General features: G+C 43.7%; 1 protein-coding gene across 5 annotated transcripts in view; it reads right to left on the bottom strand.

Annotated features, from left to right (window-relative positions):
- Positions 1 to 212: 212 nt before the first annotated feature.
- The window catches only part of LOC134340959 (neural cell adhesion molecule 1-like), a 688,943-nt gene continuing 665,846 nt past the window's right edge, over positions 213 to 23,309 (bottom strand). For 4 of the 5 annotated variants that reach the window (XM_063038579.1, XM_063038578.1, XM_063038580.1 and 1 more), the window contains 3 exons: positions 17,658 to 17,774; positions 14,796 to 15,623; positions 213 to 2,651 (listed from right to left, as the gene is read on the bottom strand). In XM_063038579.1, the coding sequence (XP_062894649.1) occupies positions 2,552 to 2,651; positions 14,796 to 15,623; positions 17,658 to 17,774 (1,045 nt within the window). In that variant the 3' untranslated portion in view covers positions 213 to 2,551. The remainder of the gene's footprint in view (positions 2,652 to 14,795; positions 15,624 to 17,657; positions 17,775 to 23,309) is intronic. The other variant, XM_063038581.1, reaches the window with a different exon arrangement.

Here is a 23,309-nt window from a genome sequence, read left to right as displayed (position 1 = left end):
ATTAACAAGCAGGTGTACCTAATAAAGTGGCCACTGAGTGTATCTGTTAATTAATCTGGCTCAAGCATTCCATATGGCTGCATCCTATACGTAGAATTCCCAAGACTGATTACCAACTGCCCAGCCCGAGCCAATTTGCCATCAGTCGCAGTTTCCAGCTCCCTCGTGCGGTGGGGAAAGTTAGTCTAAGACAAGGACACAGAAGTTCATCATATTTTGTAATTTTTATTGAACACAAGTATCTGACATAATGCAAAGTCAAAAATCTTGGTTAGTAGTCAGTATTTACACCTGTGATGGTGGAAACTTGGTTATCTCCTCACTCAATAAAAAGTTCTGCAACAGGAGAGAGGGCCTTAAATGCAGGGTATTCGTGTTAGGGGTGACAGTGGAGGCTGAAAGCTTTCGTCCTGCTAATGATCTATGGATGAAGTACAGCCTTTGCATTTACTATTGAACGAATGCAAGTCTATTCCAAACTGTTCAAGGCACAAAGACTGGTCCTCCCTTCTGCACTCGACTTTCTCCCCATTGATGTAACTGGGGACGAAAGTCACAGGTGAGTACGTGTGAGGAAAGCCTCAGACAGTATACCTCCAATCTTAATGGGGATTGGGGTGGGGAGGAGGAATTGCAGGGGTAATGTTTGCTACCGGGTAACAGAAGCAAAGCAGTAAACGTGTTTTTTTTTTTACAATGCACTTCTTATTTCACTAGAGCAACACAGGTGGAAACTGCCTGCCTTGATCATTATGCTTATTTACCTGTTTATTGATAGAGTTAAGACAATATTTATTCCTTTCACTATGAGATCATGGGATGCTTGCAATTATCTGTGTAAACTTGGTCCCGTGATAAAGCCAGCACAAATTTTACAGCAAGTGGGAGTTTAGATGTACATAGCTAGATAGCGATATTGGGGAGCGGGGTTTGATTTAAGGCAGCGTTGGAATAAAAATGGCATTGCTTTTCACTGTGTTGCTGGAGTAGTAAATAAGCTGAGAAGTAACCAGCTGCAGCCTTGTCACATCTAGCCTAGGTGATCAACAGCCTGGTGTAAAAGATGCATGCCCCCAATGTCATCCCTAAGGTTGAATCTATGCAAACACCAGAAGCAAATGACAAGACCAGTATTTCACAGTTTGAACTTACAAAGTAGCAATGCGATCATTACTGTACTGAGACTGCACACAAAATAAAATACATGAAAGATTAATACCCCATTGGGTTGTGCTAATGGGGAATGCTCCCAGTCTAACCATTTTTAAACATTACAGGCAATAAAAGTTATATCACATGGAATTCATGCCCAAACAGATTTGCCTCACCTTTATTTCTGTTTAAATTTACCCACCCAGTGAAGGCATTATCCCAAACAATCTTCAGAACTACCTGCTACACCTTTCACAACCAAGCTATGTTGAGTTTCTTTGAAATACTAATGACAAAAACACACTATAATATTCACGCATTCACAGTGCACAAAGCTTGCAGATTAAGAAGTCGAAACATTGCTTTCAAAACAAAAAAATGAGCTATATAATGCCTCTCACAGCTGCAAGGAGGTTTTGCAGCAGAAACAAGCAAAGAACATTTAACATAAATGTATATAAGACTTTAATGGAGCAAACTGGTCTTAATATGATGTGGAATCAGATGGCATAATTCAGGACTTTAATTCCGATAGCAGATCAAGTAAGCAATATGTAATCTAACAAAAGAGTATTGAGGGAAGGTCACGCCAACACTTCCATTCAGTAAAAATAACACGACAGAAGCAAGCTAAACTATCATCATATTGAACAGGCTTAAAAAACAATTATAAAGCCTGTTACATTTACACACTATTAGAACAGGCCAAGGTTAAACAATTATGGTCGCAGTCTTAAACCAATAAACACTGAAAATAAAAGTTGGCAAAAATTAATATCCTTTCATAAAATCGAATACTGCAAATTGAAATATACTTCACATATGCAAATTTACAAACCTTTTGTTTAGTCAAAAGCTAACTCAGGATTAAAACTTGCAAATAAAAAAAATATAAACATAGGTTAAGATAGCAATGCTCTGTGCACATAACGTACTTGTATGGACAGTGAAGCAATCACATTTCTAGCCTTACAACAGTAATTTATAAAGCTGTGATTTAATCGGTATTCTTAACTTTGAAAAAAAAAAGAGGATAAAAATCAGTTGTGGCTGTTTCTACAGGAATGTACCAAAAACTTGGTTTAACTTGAGGCTCTATGAGTTGGGAATAAATTGAAGGTGTTGCTCAGTGTTTCTCTAACTGAAGAACTCACACGTTATCTATAAATCACAATCCTTACTAAGCGCAGTGAAAAATGGCAACTACAATTAAGTACCCAGGTAAACCTCTTTACTAATTTTAGTCACATGGTCAACCCTTTTAATGAAAGAATTTTACAAAAAAAAAGGAAGTGTGCCACAATTGATCCTCTTCTGAGCTGAAATCTACAAACAGGAAAACATGTTGAAAAATAATAAAAGAGACACCGAAGGGAGAGTGGTTTCTGGTTTGTTTTGATCATGCTTTGCTTTCATTCTCATTTGTTTGTGTGGCTTCATTGGGAACCATCTTTACTTCTGTCCCTTCTTGTTTGGGCTTCTCCTCTAAGGGGACCTTCCTGTCAAGCAGAAAGCGAGGAACAACATTAAAAAAAAATCAAGGAATGGCAGGAAGAGAAAGCACCCAACACTGGGTGGAAGTGTCAGAAGGTACATTGCAATGTATTCCCTTATTGCAGGGCTGGCGAACACATGGCACGCGCACCCAAGATGGCGCAGGGGAACATTTGTTTGCACGCAGCCTGTAGTGCCGCCCCCCGATTCTTCAAACCCCGCTCATGATACAAAGAAACATAATGATTATCATTACTGCCAAATGAAGCAGCAAATGATTCTTTACAACCTGACAGCAGTCAGATGTTTTCACAGGAAACGTGCCAGCTTGGTGCCAGCTAGATGGTTGCGAGAACATGTGATGTTGGATGATATGTTTTGAAATCCTCGCAGACCTGGTGTACACATCAGTATTTGGATAGTAAATAGTTACAAGAACAAAGCCATTTAGAAATGATGTTATATTTCAATGATCTTCATAAAAGATTACTATCAAACATTTTTGAACAGGTTATTTAAAATACTTCATTTATTTCAGTCTGTCTCTGTTATACTTTAATTAATAGTAAAACAATGAATACACTCAAATAAGCTACAGGACTCATTCTCTTTCTTTAAAAGTCCATGATTATTATTAATTCATTAATCAATGATAATCTCTGCTTAAAATTACCATGGCATACGAGAGAATTTTCTGAGGAGATTATTGCCAATTTGGGGACACGCTCTCAAAAAGGTTCGCCACTCCTGCCCTAATGGTCTGATTCTACCACCAGTACATTACATTAAACATACGTTCACATGGCAAAATCACCATAAATGTACAAACACTTTTTGTCACTGAATAGTGACTCTGCTCCTTCAAAATATAAGAAATGGAACCAGGAAGGTATCACGGCAACTCACTACATTCCGCAGACCTTCGAAGTTCCTTTAATACTGATCAAGGTCGATCCCCTAATTAGGAAAGAATTCAGTCACATTTTCAAAGTAATCATGATGCATGCATCACCAAACTGCTTCACCAAGTATATAAGCTGCTTCTGGATATAATGGTGTCCGAGCACTGCATCCCAAAAGCATTAAGCATGCTTATAATATGAAAGCAACACAATAAGTTAATGTACAGAAGGAATTGTAGTTATGGAAACTGCACATTTGCCACCCAGTAAAACAGAGCAACTGCCAGTTAATGCAATCAAAATGCTGGACTGACTTTCCATAGTTTTGCAACAAGCCAGCTAGAAGGGATCTCTTACTTCCTTGAGAACATATACAGTACCACCAGGCTCAAGAATACCTTCTATCCTGCTGTTATCAGACTCTTGAATGGACCTTGTATATGCTAAGATGAACTCCTCCACCTCGTCATAGCTCTTGCATCTTATTTGTCTACCTGCACTGCATTTTCTCTGTAATTGTAACACTATATTCTGCATTCTGTATTTTTGCTCTTGGACTTCCTCGATAAACTTGTGATCTGTTTGGGCAGCACACAAGCTGAGCTTTTCACTGGATCTTGGTACGTGATAACAATAAACCAATTACTAACAGGTAAACACTAATTACCCAGAAACAAACCAACTTCCAAGCTGAAAACAACTCCTGCTGAACCAGCCAAAACTTCCCAAATTCATTTGGGTTTTCCTCGGAATACATTAAGAAAGCTGTGTCACTTCCAAATCTGGAAAGTAATTGTGAGCAGATAACAAGGACCTTTCTTGTTTGTATTAATAATGTTTGAGGGTCTTACACTGCACCCTTCTGGTGTATGGTATTCACACACAGGAAGCTGATGCACTCTGCACAGCCTCACCTTCATGAAAGGGCTGGCATGGTAGCCTAGCGGTTATCACAATCGCTTCATAGCCCCACTGATCTCAGATTGGTGTTCGCTTCCCACCACTGTTAAAAAGGAGGTTGTATGTTCTTTCCGTGACTGTGTGGGTTTCTTCTGGGTGGTCCGGTTCCTTCCCACATCCCAATGATGCACAGTCCACATTCCAAATATCTACAGGTTCCCACATTCCAAAGACGGATGAGTTAGGGTAAGTTGTGGACCTGATTTATTGGCGCCAGAAGCGTGGCATCACTTGTGGACTGCCCCAGCACAATCCTCACTGATTTGATTTGATGCAAGCGATGCATTTCACTGTATGCTTTGCTGTAAATGTGACAAACAAATCTAATCTTCTCTCTTTGTCCAGCTTGACAGTAAGTGGCTGAGGAGCAGGAACTCAAGGGGAAGCAGCTGAAGTCCAAGAGGTGTGTGAAGAAATTCTCTTACTACAGGATCTAACCTAAATTCCAATGACCAACATTCCAATGGCTCCTCTTCCCTGTCCCTGACCTGAAAACACATTCAGCACAAAAAGCTTGTCTCTAAATAAGTCCTTGCGTCATTAGATCAGAGGCAAATAATCACAGGGCAGCATAGTCCTGTAGTAGTAAGCGTAATGCTTTACTGTGCCAGTGATCGCGATTGGTGTTCAATTCCCAATGCTGTCTGTAAGGAGCTTGTCATTCTCCCCATGACCATGTGGGTTTCTTCAAGGTACTCTGGTTTCCTCACATATTCTAAAGACGTATGGTTATGGTTAGTAAATTGTAGGCTTGCTACGTTGGTGCCAGAAGCGTGGTGATACTTGCAGGCTGCTCCTTACACATCCTCAGACTGTGTTGGTCTTTGGCGCAAATGATGCCTGTCACTATATGTTTTGATGTATATGTGACAAATAAAGCTAATTGCTAACATTGGCCAACACTCTCCTCTCTATGGGGTTAAAAAATGCAAGTAGTCTTCCAATTCAGTAACAGAGTCACCAGTACTGTGGTAGATGTGGAGACGATGTACATTTACAGTAAACAGGCTTATGAAATGTGTACTTGCTCAGGGTTAGGGAGTGGTGCAACACACAGAAATTTGGTCTGAGAGATGGATGCTGTTACTCAGTTCTGACAATGTAGTTCAGTGAACTGTACCTAAAGCTGCAGATGCAATCAATAGAGTCACAAGAGACTGAAGATGGTGCAATGCAGAGCAACATAAAGGTGCTGGAGCAGCCAGCAACTATGGAGGAAATGGACAGTCAATATCTAAAGTTGAGATCCTTCATCTGGACTGTTCAGATGGAGAGTTTCAACTCAAAACTTTGTCTGTCCATCTCCCTCCATAGATGCTGCCTGACCCGCTGAGTGTGTTGGTACAGTCAATGGGTCCTGGTCTCCGAAGATGGGCGCACTGATCCTAACTGCACGCAGGAGGTCAGTGGCCTTCTTGTGGGACCAGACCTTGGTCTGCAGAGCTAAATCGAGAGGTCTACATGAACAGAACTCATTTCCTTGTGCAGCCTTCCCATCTTGCGTCTGTGAGCCTGGTTGCCTGGAGGTTTTTTAATTTTAGAGATACAGTACGGAGCAGGCTCTTTTGGCCCAACAAGCTGCACTACCCAGTAAACCACCAATTTAACCCCAGCCTAATCACAGGATAATTTACAATGACCAATTAACCTACCATAAAGTACGTTTTTGGACTGTGGGAGGGAACCGGAGCACCCAGAGGAAACCCACGTGCTCATGGGGAGAACGTACAAACTCCTTACAGGCAGCATCGAAATGGAACTCTGAAATCCTACACCCTAAGCTGTAATAATGCCACGGTAAATGCTGCACTATTGTGGTGACCCATGAGGTGCGGGGATCTTTCTTTCCGTTTCCTTCTGCCAAGGCCCTGGGTGAAACGACCGGCAACCATGGAGCCTATTCACACCCGACTGCTTCATTCTGCTCTTTAGGACAGCATCCTTGTGACCGCCTTCAGTAGTCCAGATTGAAGAACGAAGATCAATTAGATGTCCAGGACTGATGGCCAGAGCCCGAGTCTGTGAATCTCTGCAAGTCTGCTGGGGAAGTCGAAGGCTCAATATCTGTGAATCCATGCAGGAGGGATGTTTCAATGTATATGTGACAAATAAAACTCTTCTTTAATCTCACCCAACTCAAACTGAGATCACTGTTGAAAACCAGACAGCTGACAAAAAACACACATCAAAGTTGCTGCCAAAAAAAGTTTACAATTACTGCATCATTCTTGTATACCAATGCTTCCTAAATCTTGGAGATCCCTTTTTGTTCTCACTTTTCAGGATTAATTTAGTGCACAGTCCCTACACACAGGAGATGAGACTCTGAAGGAGGCAAGATCATTGCAGTAACTGGCCAGAAGCAAATGGGAGAAAAATAAGCATGAACTCGACTTTGAAAAAGAACCAGAAACGGCCCTGAAGCAGAAATATCTGTACAACACACATGCACAATGAATAAGAAATCCATGCATGAAACTTGGTCATTATTCAGGCAGAAAGATGGTCCTACTCAAGGAGATGCGGGAATGGTGCAGTGGGGCATTGAAAGATGTTTACCTACAAGTTTGCAAAAGTGTTCATGGTCAGAATCTCATGGCTGGTCTTCCACAAGAAAGCAGCATCCATCATCAAGGGCTCCCACCATCTAGCCTAGGCTCTCTTCCTGCTACTACCATCAGCAGAAAGGTACAGGAACTTTAGGACCCACACCACCAGGTTCAGAAACAGTTATTACCCTTCAACCATCAGGCTCCTGAACCAACATGAATAACTTCACTCACCTCAAGACTAAACTGATTACTGAACACAACATATGGTCTCATTTTCAACTCATGTTCTCAATATTATTTATTTATTATTTTGTTTTGTATTTACACAGTCTGTCTTCATTTGCGCATTGCTTGTTTGTCAGTTTCTGTGTGTAGTTTCTCACTGATTCTATTATGTTTCTGTGTGGACTGCAATGTTCCGATAAGAACTGTCCTTTGTTATTCAAATAACAAACCATGGGTGACAAAGGACATTAACGCTAAAAAGAGGGCGTTTAGAGATGGAAATACGGAGGAGCTGAGGGCAATACAGAGGGACCTGAACGCCAGGATCAGGGAAGATAAAGACAGGTAAAAGAGGAAGCTTGAGTGGAAACTCCAGCAGACAACATGAGAGAGGTCTGGAGTGGGATGAGGACCATCACTGGGTTCCGGCAAACTAGCAACAGAGGAGCTGAAGGTAGTGTGGACAGGGCCAATGAACTTAACCTGTTCTTTAACAGATTTGACATTGTGGCCCCTGCCCATCCCCCACATGAGCCATCTGTTGTCGGCCCCCAACCAACACATATTCCACTCTCCCCTCCTACCCCTCCTCACAGTCCCCCACCCTGCTCTCATGACTATACCCCTTCCCCACACGAAACCACCACGGTGGCTTCACAGCTGAACAGGTGAGAAGACAGCTGAAACGTCTCAACCCAAGCAAGGCTGCAGGACCGGATGGTGTCAATACCAGGGTGCTCAAAGCCTGTGCCCCTCAGCTATGTGGAGTACTTCACCATGTATTCAACATGAGCCTGAGGCTCCGGAGGGTTCCTGTGCTGTGGAAGATGTCCTGCCTCGTCCCTGTGCCGAAGACGCCACGCCCCAGCAGCCTCAATGACTACAGACCGGTGGCATTGACCTCCCACATCATGAAGACCCTGGAGAGACTTGTTCTGGAGCTGCTCCGGCCTATGGTTAGGCCACACTTAGATCCCCTCCAGTTTGCCTACCAGCCCCGACTAGGAGTTGAGGATGCCATCGTCTACCTGCTGAACGGTGTCTACACCCACCTGGACAAGCCAGCAAGCACTGTGAGGGTCATGTTTTTTGACTTCTCCAGTGCGTTCAACACCATCCGCCCTGCTCTGCTGGGGGAGAAGCTGACAGCGATGCGGGTGGATGCTTTCCTGGTGTCATGGATTCTTGATTACCTGACTGGCAGACCACAGTACGTGAGCTTGCAACACTGTGTGTCCGACAGAGTGATCAGCAGCACTGGGGCTCCACAGGGGACTGTCTTGTCTCCCTTTCTCTTCACCATTTACACCTCGGACTTCAACTACTGCACAGAGTCTTGTCATCTTCAGAAGTTTTCGGATGACTCTGCCATAGTTGGATGCATCAGCAAGGGAGATGAGGCTGAGTACAGGGCTACGGTAGGAAACTTTGTCACATGGTGTGAGCAGAATTATCTGCAGCTTAATGTGAAAAAGTCTAAGGAGCTGGTGGTAGACCTGAGGAGAGCTAAGATACCGGTGACCCCTGTTTCCATCCGGGGGTCAGTGTGGACATGGTGGAGGATTACAAATACCTGGGGATACGAATTGACAATAAACTGGACTGGTCTAAGAACACTGAGGCTGTCTACAAGAAGGGTCAGAGCCGTCTCTATTTCCTGAAGAGAGTGAGGTCCTTCAACATCTGCCGGACGATGCTGAGGATGTTCTACGAGTCTGTGGTGGCCAGTGCTATCATGTTTGCTGTTGTGTGCTGGGGCAGCAGGCTGAGGGTAGCAGACACCAACAGAATCAACAAACTCATTCGTAAGGCCGGTGATGTTGTGGGGATGGAATTGGACTCTCTCACGGTGGTGTCTGAAAAGAGGATGCTGTCTAAGTTGCATGCCATCTTGGTCAATGTCTCCCATCCACTACATAATGTACTGGGTGGGCACAGGAGTACATTCAGCCAGAGACTCATTCCACCGAGATGCAGCACAGAGCGTCATAGGAAGTCATTCCTGCCTGTGGCCATCAAACTTTACAACTCCTCCCTTGGAGGGTCAGACACCCTGAGCCAATAGGCTGGTCCTGGACTTATTTCATAATTTACTGGCAAATTTACATATTACTATTTAACTATTTATGGTTCTATTACTATTTATTATTTATGGTGCAACTGCAACGAAAACCAATTTCCCCCAGGATCAATAAAGTATGACGATACTATACTATGTATCTACTGTGAATACTTGCAAGAAAATTAATCTCAGTGTAGTAGGTGGTGGCATATACTACATGCATTTTGATAATAAATTTACCTTGAATGGAGAGCAGGGGACATAATCTGGCTTTGGTGCTTGAAGCCTATAGTAGGTATGAGAACCATTTGCCGGCTGTACCAATCACAGCACATTCATTCCTTCATCTTAATAGAGTTGACTCTACAACCAGCTATCCAGACTGTGCCAATGCTGAATTCTTCATCACAAGCCTGGCACAAATGAGGCTGAGCACCTTAACTTCCAATTGAAGCCAAATTAATTCCAGTGGCACATAGAGCAAGGAGCCTGAAATTACTTCGAATGCTGATTTTTAAAAAAAAATTAAACAATAGAATATCTAACTCAGCTGAGTTGCATGAGAGGAATATTTACTGGTTATTAAGTGGAAGAAAGAATAAATTAATCAAACTGACGTGTCAGTTGCAGATCCTAATATTAATAATTTGTTCTACAAAACTTTGGAGTATTGTCATCGATCATCTCTAGGAAGAGGTACAGTCGACGTTTCAGGCCCAGACCCAAAGGGTCTGGGCCTGAAACGTTGACTGTACCTCTTCCTAGAGATGCTGCCTGGCCTGCTGCGTTCACCAGCAACTTTGATGTGTGTTGCTTGAATTTCCAGCATCTGCAGAATTCCTGTTCTTTGGAGTATTGTGTTCAGTTTTGGTTGCCTCTTTAGGGGAAGGATTATGGAAGCGTTAGAGAGGGCGAAGAAGAGATTTACTTAGGTGCTGTCTCAATTAGAGAACATGCCTTATAGGTTGAATGAGCTCGGGCTTTTCTCTTTGGAACAAAGGATGAGAGGTGACTTGATAGAGATTTACAATATGATGAAAGGCAAGATACTTCTGTTTCACAGGGCCGAAATGGCTAATATGAGGGGGCATAATTTTAAGGTGATTGGAATAAAATATTGTGAGAATGTCAGAGGTAGGTTTTTTTTACACAGAGAGCGGTGTGTGTGTGGAATGCATTGGCAGTAGTGTTAATAGAGGCAGATACATTAGGGATATCTGACAGACTGTTAGATAGGCACATGGATGAGACAAAAATGGAGGGTTATGTGAGAGGGAAGGATTAAATTGATTTTAGAGTACGTTAAAGGATTGGCACAACATTATGGGCCAAAGGACCTGTACTGTGCTGCAATGTTTTATGTTCTAATATTCTGAAAGGAGCACAAAATATCTGCCAATACCTCTGCAAGAATTATAATACTTATCAATAGTACAAAAAGTAATTTTATTTGTAGGAACTTAACTTCTGAGATCTACATATCAGCAAGTTATTCCAGGTACAGGAATTCAGTATTCTTGTCCAAAGGATAAGGTAACACTTTCAAGAGTTACGAGTTCTAAACTGGGACAAGGGGAATTTTGACAATCGGAGACAAGAGCTTGCAAAGGTTGACTGGAGAAGGTTGCCTGTAGGCAAAGTGGGAGGACTTGAACGGTGGGACAGTGGGGCTCATGGTCTGCACATTCCTGTTAAGAGTGAAGGACAAGGTCGGTGGGAGTAGCGAATGCTGATGATGGAAATACTGAGGCTCTGGCCAGGAAAGAAGAAGGGGAGGAAGAAGCATGGGTTAGGTGTAACCAGGTGAGGTCAAGTGGATCTCAGGAGGAGATGCAGGAGTGTACTCAAGAAGGAAAGCAAGAGGGCAAAATGGGGGCATGAGAAAGTTAAAGAAAATCAAAACAGATTTTATAAATATATTAAGAAACAAAAAAGCAACTCGAGACGGAATGCGGCCTCTCAAAGACCAAAGGGGCCATCTTTGCATAAAGCCCCATAGTTGATAGGAATTTGAGAGGCAACTTTTTTATATACAAAGGTTGGTATCAATGTGGAATAAGCTATTGGAAGAAATGGTTGAGGCAGGAATAATAACTGTTTAAAGACGATTGGACATGTACATGGGTAGCAAAGCTTTAGAAGGTTATGGGAAAAATGCTGGCAAATGGGGCTAGCTTGGATGGGGCACCATGAAACATGAAGGCTGAAAGGCCTGTTATTGTACTGTACAACTCCACACCACTCTCTAGTCTTAATGTTCCATCTCTGTCTCCAGACTCTCTGGCCCTTCTTCCAGTGAGTAACCAAGTCCTTTTGCAGTATGTTAAATATTGTTTAATCTTTAAAGGGCTCAGTGTTTTCTACTCATCAAACATGTTCTGTCCCTTGACAGAGGGCTAAATTGAGACAAAAGTCCAATTAATATGTTTCCAGAGAAATGGGTGTGCTTGGAAACAATGTGAGAATTTAACTCAGTTTTATTTGTAGCAGGGGGTCCTGACTTTTTTTATGCCATGTTCACCAGGTTGGGAATCCCTGATTTATAGGGTCGCGGAGCACTACAGCACACAAACAGGCCCTTCAGCCCATCTAGTTCATGCTAAACTATTATTCTGCCTGGACCCATTGACCTACACCTGAATTATAGCCCTCCATACCTCTTCCATCCATGTACTTATCCAAACTACTCTTAAATATTGAAATCAAACCTGCATCCACCACTTCCACTGGCAGCTCGTACCACACATGTACCACTATCTGAGTGAAGTTCTACCTTATGTCTCCCTTAAATATTTTAGCTTTCACCCTTAAAATATAAAAACATATTCTGATGTTACAAAGGATAAATGTTCTGGAGGCATTTTCATTACAGGAAAAATTTTTGTGGGGAGTCGGGGCCGTGGGTGCAAACTCACCCAGCCCTGAGATACCAGGCACGGTAATATGAATCCAAACAATCGATTTATTGATCATCACAGAATGTCTTTCTGGTGCTTCCCACTCCCTCTCCTCTCCCTTCCCCTTTTCTCAAACATGATTCCCCTCTCCCTGCCCCCTTCCCACTCTCAGTCCACAATAGAGACCCATGTCAGAATCAGGTTTATCATCAGTCACATAGGTCATGAAATTTGTGGGTTTTTTTACAGCAGCAATGGTACAGTGTAATACATAAAATTACTGTAGTACTGTGCAAAAGTCTTGGGCACCCTGGTTACTGTACATGCACTGAAGACTTTGTACAGTACTATAACCTGGCACAGTTCTTCTCCCCATGCAATTAAAGTCAATTCAATTTGCATAAAATGTTGCATTTTAACTGGAGAGAACTTCATGTTGAGCAAAAAGGAAACTACATGCAATTAGTTGCTGCTTAATCGGAATGATCCTTGCAAATTTTGGATGCATGTTTTCGGAATTGCAATCAGTTAAGGAAGCTATCAAACTCATTTCAGACAATTAGCCCCATCTGCCGTGACTAAGCATTAAAGAATGTGGGATTTTCCCTGAGCAATTTTACAAGATTATGAGAGGCATAAATATAGAAGACAGAGAGTATTGTTTCCCAGGGTCGAATACCTAATACCAGAAGACATGCATTGAAGATGAGAGAGGATAGGTTCAAAGAGGATGCGAGGGGCAAGTTTTTTTACACAGGGAGTGGTGGGTGTGAGGAATGCATTGCCTGTGGTAGTTGTAGAGGCAGATACATTAAGGACTTTTAAGAGACATTTAGGTAGGCACATGAATGTGAGAAAAATGGAGGGATATGGATATTGTATAGGCAGAAGAGATAAGTTTAGTTGGCCATTTGATTACTAATTCAGCACAGCACAGTGGGCTGAAGAGCCTATTTCTGTGCTGTATTGGTCTATGTTCTCTGTTCGTGTTAAACTCAGCCTCAACAATCTGCTAGGAAAGGATCCACTTAACTGGCTTCACAGAGGGTGCAGTGGAAATTTACCAGGATGCTGCCTGGAGTAGAGAGCATAGGTTGAGCGAGCTAGGGATTTTCTCTTTGGAGAGGAGGATGAAAGGTGACTGGATAGAGGTGTACAGGATGATCAGAGGCATAGATCAAGTGGACAACCAGAGACTTTTTTTTTTCCAGGGTGTAAATGGCTAATACGAGGGGGCATAATTTTAAGATGTTGGGAGGAAAGTATAGGGGGTTGTCAGAGATAGGTTTTTACACAGAGAGTGGTGGGTGCATTGAATGCAGTACTAGGGTTGGTAACAGAGGCAGATGCATGAGGATCATTTAAGAGACTCTTAAATGGGCATGTGGATGATAGAAAAATGGAGGGCTATGTGGGAGGGAAGGGTTAGATTAAATTTAGAGTAGTTTAAAAGATTATCACAAATTCATGCGCCAAAGGGCCTGTAATGTGTTGCAATGTTCTACGTGTTAGCTGTTGTTGTTGTGTGCTGAACGTTGTGGGTGTGCACCAGAGTGTGTGGCGACACTTGTGAGCACCCCCCCAACCCCCAGCACGTCCTTGGGTTGTTAACACAAACAACGCTTTTCACTGTATGTTTTGGTGTACAAGGGGTAAATAAATGAATCTGAATCTAAATGGACAGAAATTCATTAGGGCACATGGATGAAAGAAAAATGGGGTGTGGGGTTATGTACAAGGGAAGAATTAGATTGATCTTAGAGTAGGTTAAAGGATTGGCACAACATTGTAATGCTCTATGTTCTAATATTCAGAAATGAACACAGAATATCTGAAAATACCTCTGCAAGAATTATAATACTTATCAATTTTTATAATACCTATTTGCAGGAACTTAACTTCTGAGATCTTTTAGATATCAGCTAGTTGTTTCGGGTACAGGAATTCAATATTCTTGTCCAAAGGAAAAGGTAACACTTTCAAGAGTTTCAAGTTCTAATCTGACAGTAGGAGACAAGAGGTTGCAAAGGTTGACTGGGAAAGTTTGCCTGCGGGCAAAGGGACCACTGGCAAGTGGGAGGATTTTAATGGCCGGGAAAGAAGAGGAGGAGGAGGCAGCATGAGCTGGGTGTAGGCGGGTGGGGTCAAGTGGATCTCCTGAGGAGATGCAGGAGTGTACTCAAGAAAGAAATCAAGAGGGAAAAATGGGGGCATGAGAAGGTTAAAGAAAATCAATAGAGATTTTAAAAACATATTAAGGGAAAGAAAGCAACTGGAAGGAGAATGGGGCCCCTCAAAGACTGTTCTATGCCATAAGTGTACTTTGTTACACCTGATAGAGGGAACTATGATGGAATATGACTGCACAGAGCCTGTTCTATGTTCTATGTCATTGTGGGCCAAAGAGTCCATACTGTGCTACACTGTTCTATGTTCTCCTTTGAAGTTAATGACCAGGTTTTATGCAGGAGTAGGAAGAAGACAAAAGCACAAGCACACCACCACAAAGACAGTGATAGGCAAGTCGCATTAGTGTGAAAAATGGCCATACTCTTCCTTCTCTGGAGCAGATGATAAAGCGGAGTCTGCAGTGGTAGAAGCAAGGTCAGTAGCTTTCCCACCAGCCACAGTGGGAAGAGAAGAATTGCCAAGAGCTGCAAAAACATCCTCTGCAAGATCAATGTCTGAGGTCTTGAAGGTCCCTCCGTCATTTGGAAAGTCCTCGCCCTTGGAGGGTTTTTTGCTGCTCTCTGTAACAGCCTCTTCCTTCACACTGGTGGAGTTACTTGTCACTTCTACCGGGCTCTTCACTGGGCTGGCCTTGGGAACTTCTGATTCAGGGCTCTTGGCAGCCATTGGAGTTTCTGGCTTGGGTTGCTGTGGCACTGTTGTAGCCGGGGGACTAGAGGGGTTTCCAGGACTGGGGACTGGGCCAGAGGGCTTGCTGCTGTTGGCAGGAGCTATCGTGGTCTCCTCTCCTGCTCCAGTAACAGGCTCAGGGGCTGAGGCCTGGCCGGAGCCGGCTGTCGAGGCCGGGGCACTGGAGGCCGAGGTGGAAGGAGGCGAGGAGACCGAGGCAGAAGCATCACTGAGATCGACTAGAGGGGCGACCTTGGGAGCTGCCCCAGCCTGAGGCAAAGAGGGTGAGGTGGGTGATGCCACGGCTGCCTTGGGAGTGTGAGGTGTGGCAGCCGTGCTGGCTGCCGGCTCAGGAGTGGTCGAGGCTGGGAGAGCAGCGCTGGAGGTGAGTGTTGTCGTCTCACTCGTTGGGCTGTTCTGAGCCGTGGCAAATGTCTCAGTGATAGTGTCAGAGTTAGTGGTCACTGTGGTGACAGAAGGCAACATGTCCTCGACAGTAGCCTGGATATCAGCTGCATGCCTGCGAGAACAACAGGAGTAGAAAATAGATAGAACGGACCATATAGCAGGAGAGACAGCAAGACACAAGAGCACAGCAACAGACTGCCACGCACATTTTCAATAAGCTCTATCACGCAGAAGTACTTTATAATACCATTACCACAAACAGTTAATAAATTTTACAAGAAACTGGAAGGGATTTAGGTTTCAAAAATCCTGAGCAACAGAGCAACAATGGAAAGTGGTTGCATAATTCCTCTTTGGTAAATTAATTTCATGGAAAAATCCACAGCAAAATACTGCTGTTAGTGTTTTGAAATGTGCACAGACCATTATTGCTCATCAATTCACCCTCAGGTTCAATCGACGCAGAATGTAGATTTGGACACTAATTCAGTTTTTATAACGTGTTCTAATTCCAGTCCTAGTTCTGCTCGCTCTTTTTTGTTAGTACATTTGGCAGATTTCTGAATCGGGCGGCCTGCAGATAATAAACACTGAGCTGAACTGTACTGAAATATGCCTTCTGCGTTTTCAATTGTGTTTTTGCTAATTTTTGTTGCCATTTGCATGAATTTTTTTGCGCATGGGGGGGAAGGGATGTTTGATATTTGATGTTTTCCTTTGAACGGGTTGGTTCCATGGTCTTTCTTTGTTTCATGACTCTCTGTGGGGAGGACAAATCTCAGGGTTGTGTGCTGCATACATACTTTGATAATAAATGTACTTTGAAACTTGAATCACACTGGTATTCATGCATTTGTAGCCAATCTCAAATGGCTGTTTGCCAGAGGCTTATTTATAAACCTAATTTCAAGGGTGGCTGGGTGGAGATGCGTCTCTATCAAAGGAGGTGTAAGGTGCTCCTTCCCTCCACTAGCCTACAGGTCACCCTTGGGCAAGGTGTAGCACCTGATTAGCTCCCTGATCAGGGTCACATAAAGCCATGGGAGCAGGTGGTGGATGGCCATACCAGCAGCTGGTGCATATCACAAGTCTTGGTTTTGCGACCACTGACGCCAGGCAGACAATCTCTGAAGAAACACACATCAAAGCTGCTGGTGAACACAGCAGGCCAGGCAGCATCTCTAGGAAGAGGTACAGTCGATGTTTCGGGCCGAGACCCTTTGTCAGGACGAGGGGTCTCGGCCTGAAACGTCGACTGTACCTCTTCCTAGAGATGCTGCCTGGCCTACTGTGTTCACCAGCAACTTTGATGTGTGTTGCTTGAATTTTCAGCATCTGCAGAATTCCTTGTGTTTACGTTTTTAAAATCTCTGAAGAATGTTGATAATGGCTGGGGTCACCCGTCTTGTAAAGACACTGCCCAGAAGAAGGCAATGGCAAACCACTTCTGTAAAAAAATTTGCCAAGAACAATCGTGGTCATGGAGACCATGATCGCCCACGTCATGCAACACGGCGCATGATGATGATGATGACGAATTTCAAGGTAATGCTTCAGGGTTCATCAGATATAAAGCAGATCAGATTCTAATCACTTCTTTAGTTTTGAGTTAATTCAGCTTAAACTGTTTACAAATTAGGATTCCCTGGAATTCACAACCAACCTTGACTTTAAGTTTCCTCAATTTGGCTTGACCCATTTAAAATCTTCAATAACACTGGGAACAGGATTTGTTTTTTTGCCAGAGGGTGGTGAATCAGTGGAATTCATTGCCACGGATGGCTATGGAGGCCAAGCCATTGGGTATATTTTCAATTCGGAGGTTGATAAGTTCTTGATTAGTAAAGGTGTTAGAGGGTGTAGGGAGAAGGCAGGAGAATAGGGTCGAGAGGGATAATAAATCAGCTATGATGAAATGGAGAAACCGACTCAATGGGCCAAATGGTCTAATTCTGCTACTATGTCTTCTGGTCAAGGAAAATGAAGCCAATTTGGTTGTACACCAGAGAGTAACTCACTGGATTTATAGGTGCCACACAGCAAGCAGGAATTATTAACCAACCATGGAACCATAGCCATTAAACCAAATAAAAAGTTTAGATATACAGAACAGAGGCAGTACATTCTCAAACACATTACCACTTACTCAGGCTCTGTCAGTGGGGTGGTTTCATTTGGCTCCATTTGGCTTCCACCATCATGGTTTGGTGTTCGTTCCTCTTCGGTTCGAACCTCCACGATAGGCTCTTTTGACTCGTCCTTCCTAAGAAGGAATGCAAGACAGCAGTTTGTACATCAGAGAAAAGGTGTAGGATTTTTTAAAATTTACTGCCAGTCACAAATTAGCTACCAGATACAAGTACTCTAGACAGATCTTGTTCAAGTTAGGTTAGAGTGTAGGCTTCCAACTATGCAGATTCTTGTTATCAAAAAGGACAGACCATCTCCATGAAGGTTCTGTGCTTCAATGAGCTAAATGGACCCAAAACTTCTGAAACTAACTAGAACATAAAACACTATAGCACAGTGCTGACTTTATGACCTATCTAAGATCAATCTAACCCTTCCCTCTCACAGAGTCCTCCATTCAGGATTCAGGAACAGCTTCTTCCCCTCTGCTGCAAAACAACAAATTTCGTGACACATGCCAACACGAGGAATTCTGCAGATGCTGGAATTTCAAGCAACACACATAAAAATTGCTGCACGCAGCAGGCCAGGCAGCATCTATAGGAAGAGGTACAGTCAACCTTTCAGGCCAAGACCCTTCATCAGGACTAACTGAAAGAAGAGCTAGTAAGAGATTTGAAAGTGGGAGGGGGAGGGGGAGATCCGAAATGATAGGAGAAGATAGGAGGGGGAGGGATGGAGCCAAGAGCTGGACAGGTAATTGGCAAAAGGGATATGAGAGGATCATGGGACAGGAGGCCCAGGGAGAAGGAAAAGGCAGGGGGGGGGAGAAACCCAGAGGATGGGCATGGGGTATAGTCAGAAGGACAGAGGGAGAAAAAGGAGAGCGAGAGAAAGAAAGAATGTGTGTATATAAATAAATAATGGATGGGGTACGAGGGGGAGGTTCAGCATTAGCCGAAGTTTGAGAAGTCAATATTCATGCCATCAGGCTGGAGGCTACCCAGACTCACATGCACATCTGCTCTCACCCGATCCTCTCACCACCCCACCAGGGATAGGGTTCCCCTTGTCCTCACCTACCACCCCACCAGCCTCCGGGTCCAACATATAATTCTCCATAACTTCCACCACCTCCAACGGGATCCCACCACTAAGCACATCTTTCCCTCCCGACACCCCCCCCCCCGCATTCCACAGGGATCGCTCCCTACGCGACTCCCTTGTCCATTCATCCCCCCCATCCTTCCCCACTGATCTCCCTCCTGGCACTTATCCTTGTAAGCGGAACAAGTGCTACACATGCCCTTACACTTCCTCCCTCACTACCATTCAGGGCCCCAGACAGTCCTTCCAGGTGAGGCGACACTTCACCTGTGACTCGGCTGGGGTGATATACTGCGTCCGGTGCTCCCGATGTGGACTTCTATACCTTGGCGAGACCCAACGCAGAGTAGGAGATCGTTTCGCTGAACACCTACGCTCTGTCCGCCAGAGAAAGCAGGATCTCCCAGTGGCCACACATTTTAATTCCACATCCCATTCCCATTTTGACATGTCTATCCACGGCCTCCTCTACTGTAAAGATGAAGCCACACTCAGGTTGGAGGAACAATACCTTATATTTCATCTGGGTAGCCTCCAACCTGATGGCATGAACATTGACTTCTCAAACTTCCGCTAATGCCCCACCTCCCCTTCGTACCCCATCTGTTATTTATTTATATACACACATTCTTTCTCTCTCTCTCCTTTTTCTCCGTCTGTCCCTCTGACTATACCCCTTGCTCATTCTCTGGGCTTCCCCCCCCCCCCATTTTCCTTCTCCCTGGGCTTCCTGTCCCATGATCCTCTCATATCCCTTTTGCCAATCACCTGTCCAGCTCTTGGCTCCATCCCTCCTCCTCCTGTCTTCTCCTATCATTTTGGATCTCCCCCTCCCCCTCCCACTTTCAAATCTCTTACTAACTCTTCCTTCAGTTAGTCCTGACGAAGAGTCTCGGCGTGAAACGTCGACTGTACCTCTTCCTAGAGATGTTGCCTGGCCTGCTGCGTTCACCAGCACCGTATAATAAGGCAACCAGAACTGAACATTTCTCCAAGTGTGGTCTAATTAGAGTGTTATAGAGCTGCAACATTAACTTATGGCTCTTGATCTCAAACTCCCCAAATAATGAAGGCCAACGCACCACATGCCTTCTTAACCATCTTACCAACCTGAGCAGCATCTTTAAGGAATCTATGGACGTGGACCCTAAGATCCCCCTGTTCCTCTGCATGGCTAAGAATTCTGCCATTTACACCTGTACTCACTGTTCAAAATTGACTTTCCAAAGTGAACCACTCCACACTTCTCTGGATCGAACTCCATCTACCACCTATGCATCCTTACAATGTCCCGTTGCAACATATGAAAACCTTTTACACTATCTACAGCACCACCAAACTTCCTGCCATCTGCAAACTTACTATTCTACCCTTTCTACTTCTTCAACAAAGTTTTTTTAATAAAAATTACAATGTGCAGGGGTCGCAGAACATATCCCTGGTCATTGAACTCCACTCATGCTCCATTTATAACCACACCTGCCTTCTGTGGAAAATGATAAAAGTGTGAGATCATAACGAGGTACAGTACTGTGCAAAAGTCTTAAGCACATATATATAGCAATAATGCCTCAAAGCTTTGCACACTACTGTAGTAATTTCATGTATTGCACTATACTGTGCCATAAAAAAACAAATTTCATGACATATATGAGTGATAATAAACCTGATTCTGATATGGGTCTCTATTGTGGACTGAGAGTGGGAAGGGGGCAGGGAGAGCGGAATCATGGTTGGGAAAAGGGGAAGGGAGAGGGGAGGGAGCGGGAAGCACTAAAGAGATATCCTGTAATGATCAATGAACCAATCATTTGGAATCCAATGACCTTGCCTGGTGTCTCAGGTCTGGGTGTGTCTGCACCCACGCCACTCCCTGCCCGGCACTCCTTCTCTGCCACCTGTCCCACACCCCTCCTGCAGCGCTCCACCCTTGACATTCCCAGCATCCTTTGTTCTCCCTGGATTTACATACTCGCTCTCTGCTCCACATTGACAAATGCAGTACTGTGCATAGATATGCGCACAGGGTGTGCCTAAGACTTTTGTACGGTACTGTAGACTTTCAGGCCAAGAGCCCACCTTATACAGGAGGTCCATTCAGAGTCTGATAACAGTGGGATAGAAGCTGTCCTAGTCTGGTGCTTTCAGGTATTTGTAGCTTCTGCCTTGAGGAAGCAGGGTGTCTGTAGAAGCACTTAGACACATTGGGGGAATGGGTAAAGAATGAGGAGAGAGGAGAGAATGTCCAGGATCACTGGGGTGTTTGACTGAAGCAGTGAGAATTTCATGAAGGAGAAAAGATGGTCAACAAATGCATTTAGGAGGCTGTTTGATAGTGGTGGATCTGGAGCTGATGTGATCCAGAGGTTCTTAGGAAGTAAGAAATTGGAGTAAAACTTGGTAATTAATGCCGTTTCATTTGGTATTATAAGAACAGAGACTGGAGAAAAGCCAAGAAAGAAAACAATTAATGTTGTGGTCAAGCTGGACAGATAAAGCACATTCCAGGGATAAGAAATAACCTGTGAAATAGCGTGATTCAGTGGCATGATGTTGGCGGCAGAGAAACTTCTAGAACGGAGACAGCCACACTACAATTACTGAAAATTCACTGAACAATTACACACATGTAAGTGACTATATAAAATATAAATAAGTTAAACTATGAAAACCATAGCAATTTAAAACTCCAGTTTGAAACTTACAACGCAGAGAGAGCACATCGGGTTAAAAATAGAGTTAAGCTATGAGAATTTTTTTTTTAAATGAACACTAATCAAGCAACAGACACATACGTGTGGAGGAAAGGGAGAGATTTGGGACAAGTGCAGGTAGTAGAGATTTAATTTGGCATTGTGTTCTTTGTTCTCAGAACATCTAATGAAACAGCAGTAATTACCAAGTTTTACACCACTTCCTGAAATGCCAAAGAACATAGAACCATAGAACCATAGAAACTACAGCGCAGAACCAGGCCTTTTGGCCCTTCTTGGCTGTGCCGAACCATTTTCTGCCTAGTCCCACTGACCTGCACACGGACCATATCCCTCCATACATCTCCCATCCCTGTATCTGTCTAAATTATTCTTAAATGTTAAAAAAGAACCCGCATTTACCACCTTGTCTGGCAGCTCATTCCATACTCCCACCACTCTCTGTGTCAAGAAGCCCCCACTAATGTTCCCTTTAAACTTTTCCCCCCTCACCCTTAACCCATGTCCTCTGGTTTTTTTCTCCCCTTGCCTCAGTGGAAAAAGCCTGCTTGCATTCACTCTATCTACATCCATCATAATTTTATATACCTCTATCAAATCTCCCCTCATCCTTCTACGCTCCAGGGAATAAAGTCCTAACCTATTCAACCTTTCTCTGTAACTGAGTTTCTCAAGGCCCGGCAACATCCTTGTAAACCTTCTCTGCACTCTTTCAACCTTATTAATATCCTTCCTGTAATTTGGTGACCAAAACTGAACACAATACTCCAGATTCGGCCTCACCAATGCCTTATACAACCTCATCATAACATTCCAGCTCTTATACTCAATACTTTGATTAATAAAGGCCAATGTACCAAAAGCTCTCTTTACAACCCGATCTACCAGTGACGCCACTTTTAGGGAATTTTGTATCTGTATTCCCAGATCCCTCTGTTCCACTGCACTCCTCAGTGCCTTACCATTAACCCTGTATGTTCTACCTTGGTTTGTCCTTCCAATGTGCAATACCTCACACTTGTCTGTATTAAACTCCATCTGCCATTTTTCAGCCCATTTTTCCAGCTGGTCCAAGTCCCTCTGCAGGCTCTGAAAACCTTCCTCACTGTCTACTACACCTCCAATCTTTGTATCATCAGCAAATTTGCTGATCCAATTTACCACATTATCATCCAGATCATTGATATAGATGACAAATAACAATGGACCCAGCACTGATCCCTGTGGCACACCACTAGTCACAGGCCTCCACTCGGAGAAGCAATTCTCCACTACCACTCTTTGGCTTCTTCCATTGAGCCAACGTCTAATCCAATTTACCACCTCTCCATGTATACCTAGCGACTGAATTTTCCTAACTAACCTCCCATGCGGGACCTTGTCAAAGGCCTTACTGAAGTCCATGCAGACAATATCCACTGCCTTCCCTTCATCCACTTTCCTGGTAACCTCCTCGAAAAACTCCAATAGATTGGTCAAACATGACCTACCATGCACAAAGCCATGTTGACTCTCTCTAATAAGTCCCTGTCTATCCAAATGCTTGTAGATTCTGTCTCTTAGTACTCCCTCCAATAACTTACCTACTACCGACATTAAACTTACTGGCCTATAATTTCCCGGATTACTTTTCGATCCTTTTTTAAACAACGGAACAACATGAGCCGCTCTCCAATCCTCCGGCACCTCACCCGTAGACAGCGACATTTTAAATATTTCTGCCAGGGCCCCTGCAATTTCAACACTAGTCTCCTTCAAGGTCCGAGGGAACACCCTGTCAGGTCCCGGGGATTTATCCACTTTAATTTTCCTCAAGACAGCAAGCATCTCCTCCTTTTCGATCTGTA

Source organism: Mobula hypostoma, chromosome X2 (genome assembly GCF_963921235.1).
Source record: "Mobula hypostoma chromosome X2, sMobHyp1.1, whole genome shotgun sequence".
Taxonomy (NCBI): domain Eukaryota; kingdom Metazoa; phylum Chordata; class Chondrichthyes; order Myliobatiformes; family Myliobatidae; genus Mobula; species Mobula hypostoma.
Note: the sequence above shows the minus strand (reverse complement) of the source record. Positions and strands in the feature narration are given on the sequence as shown.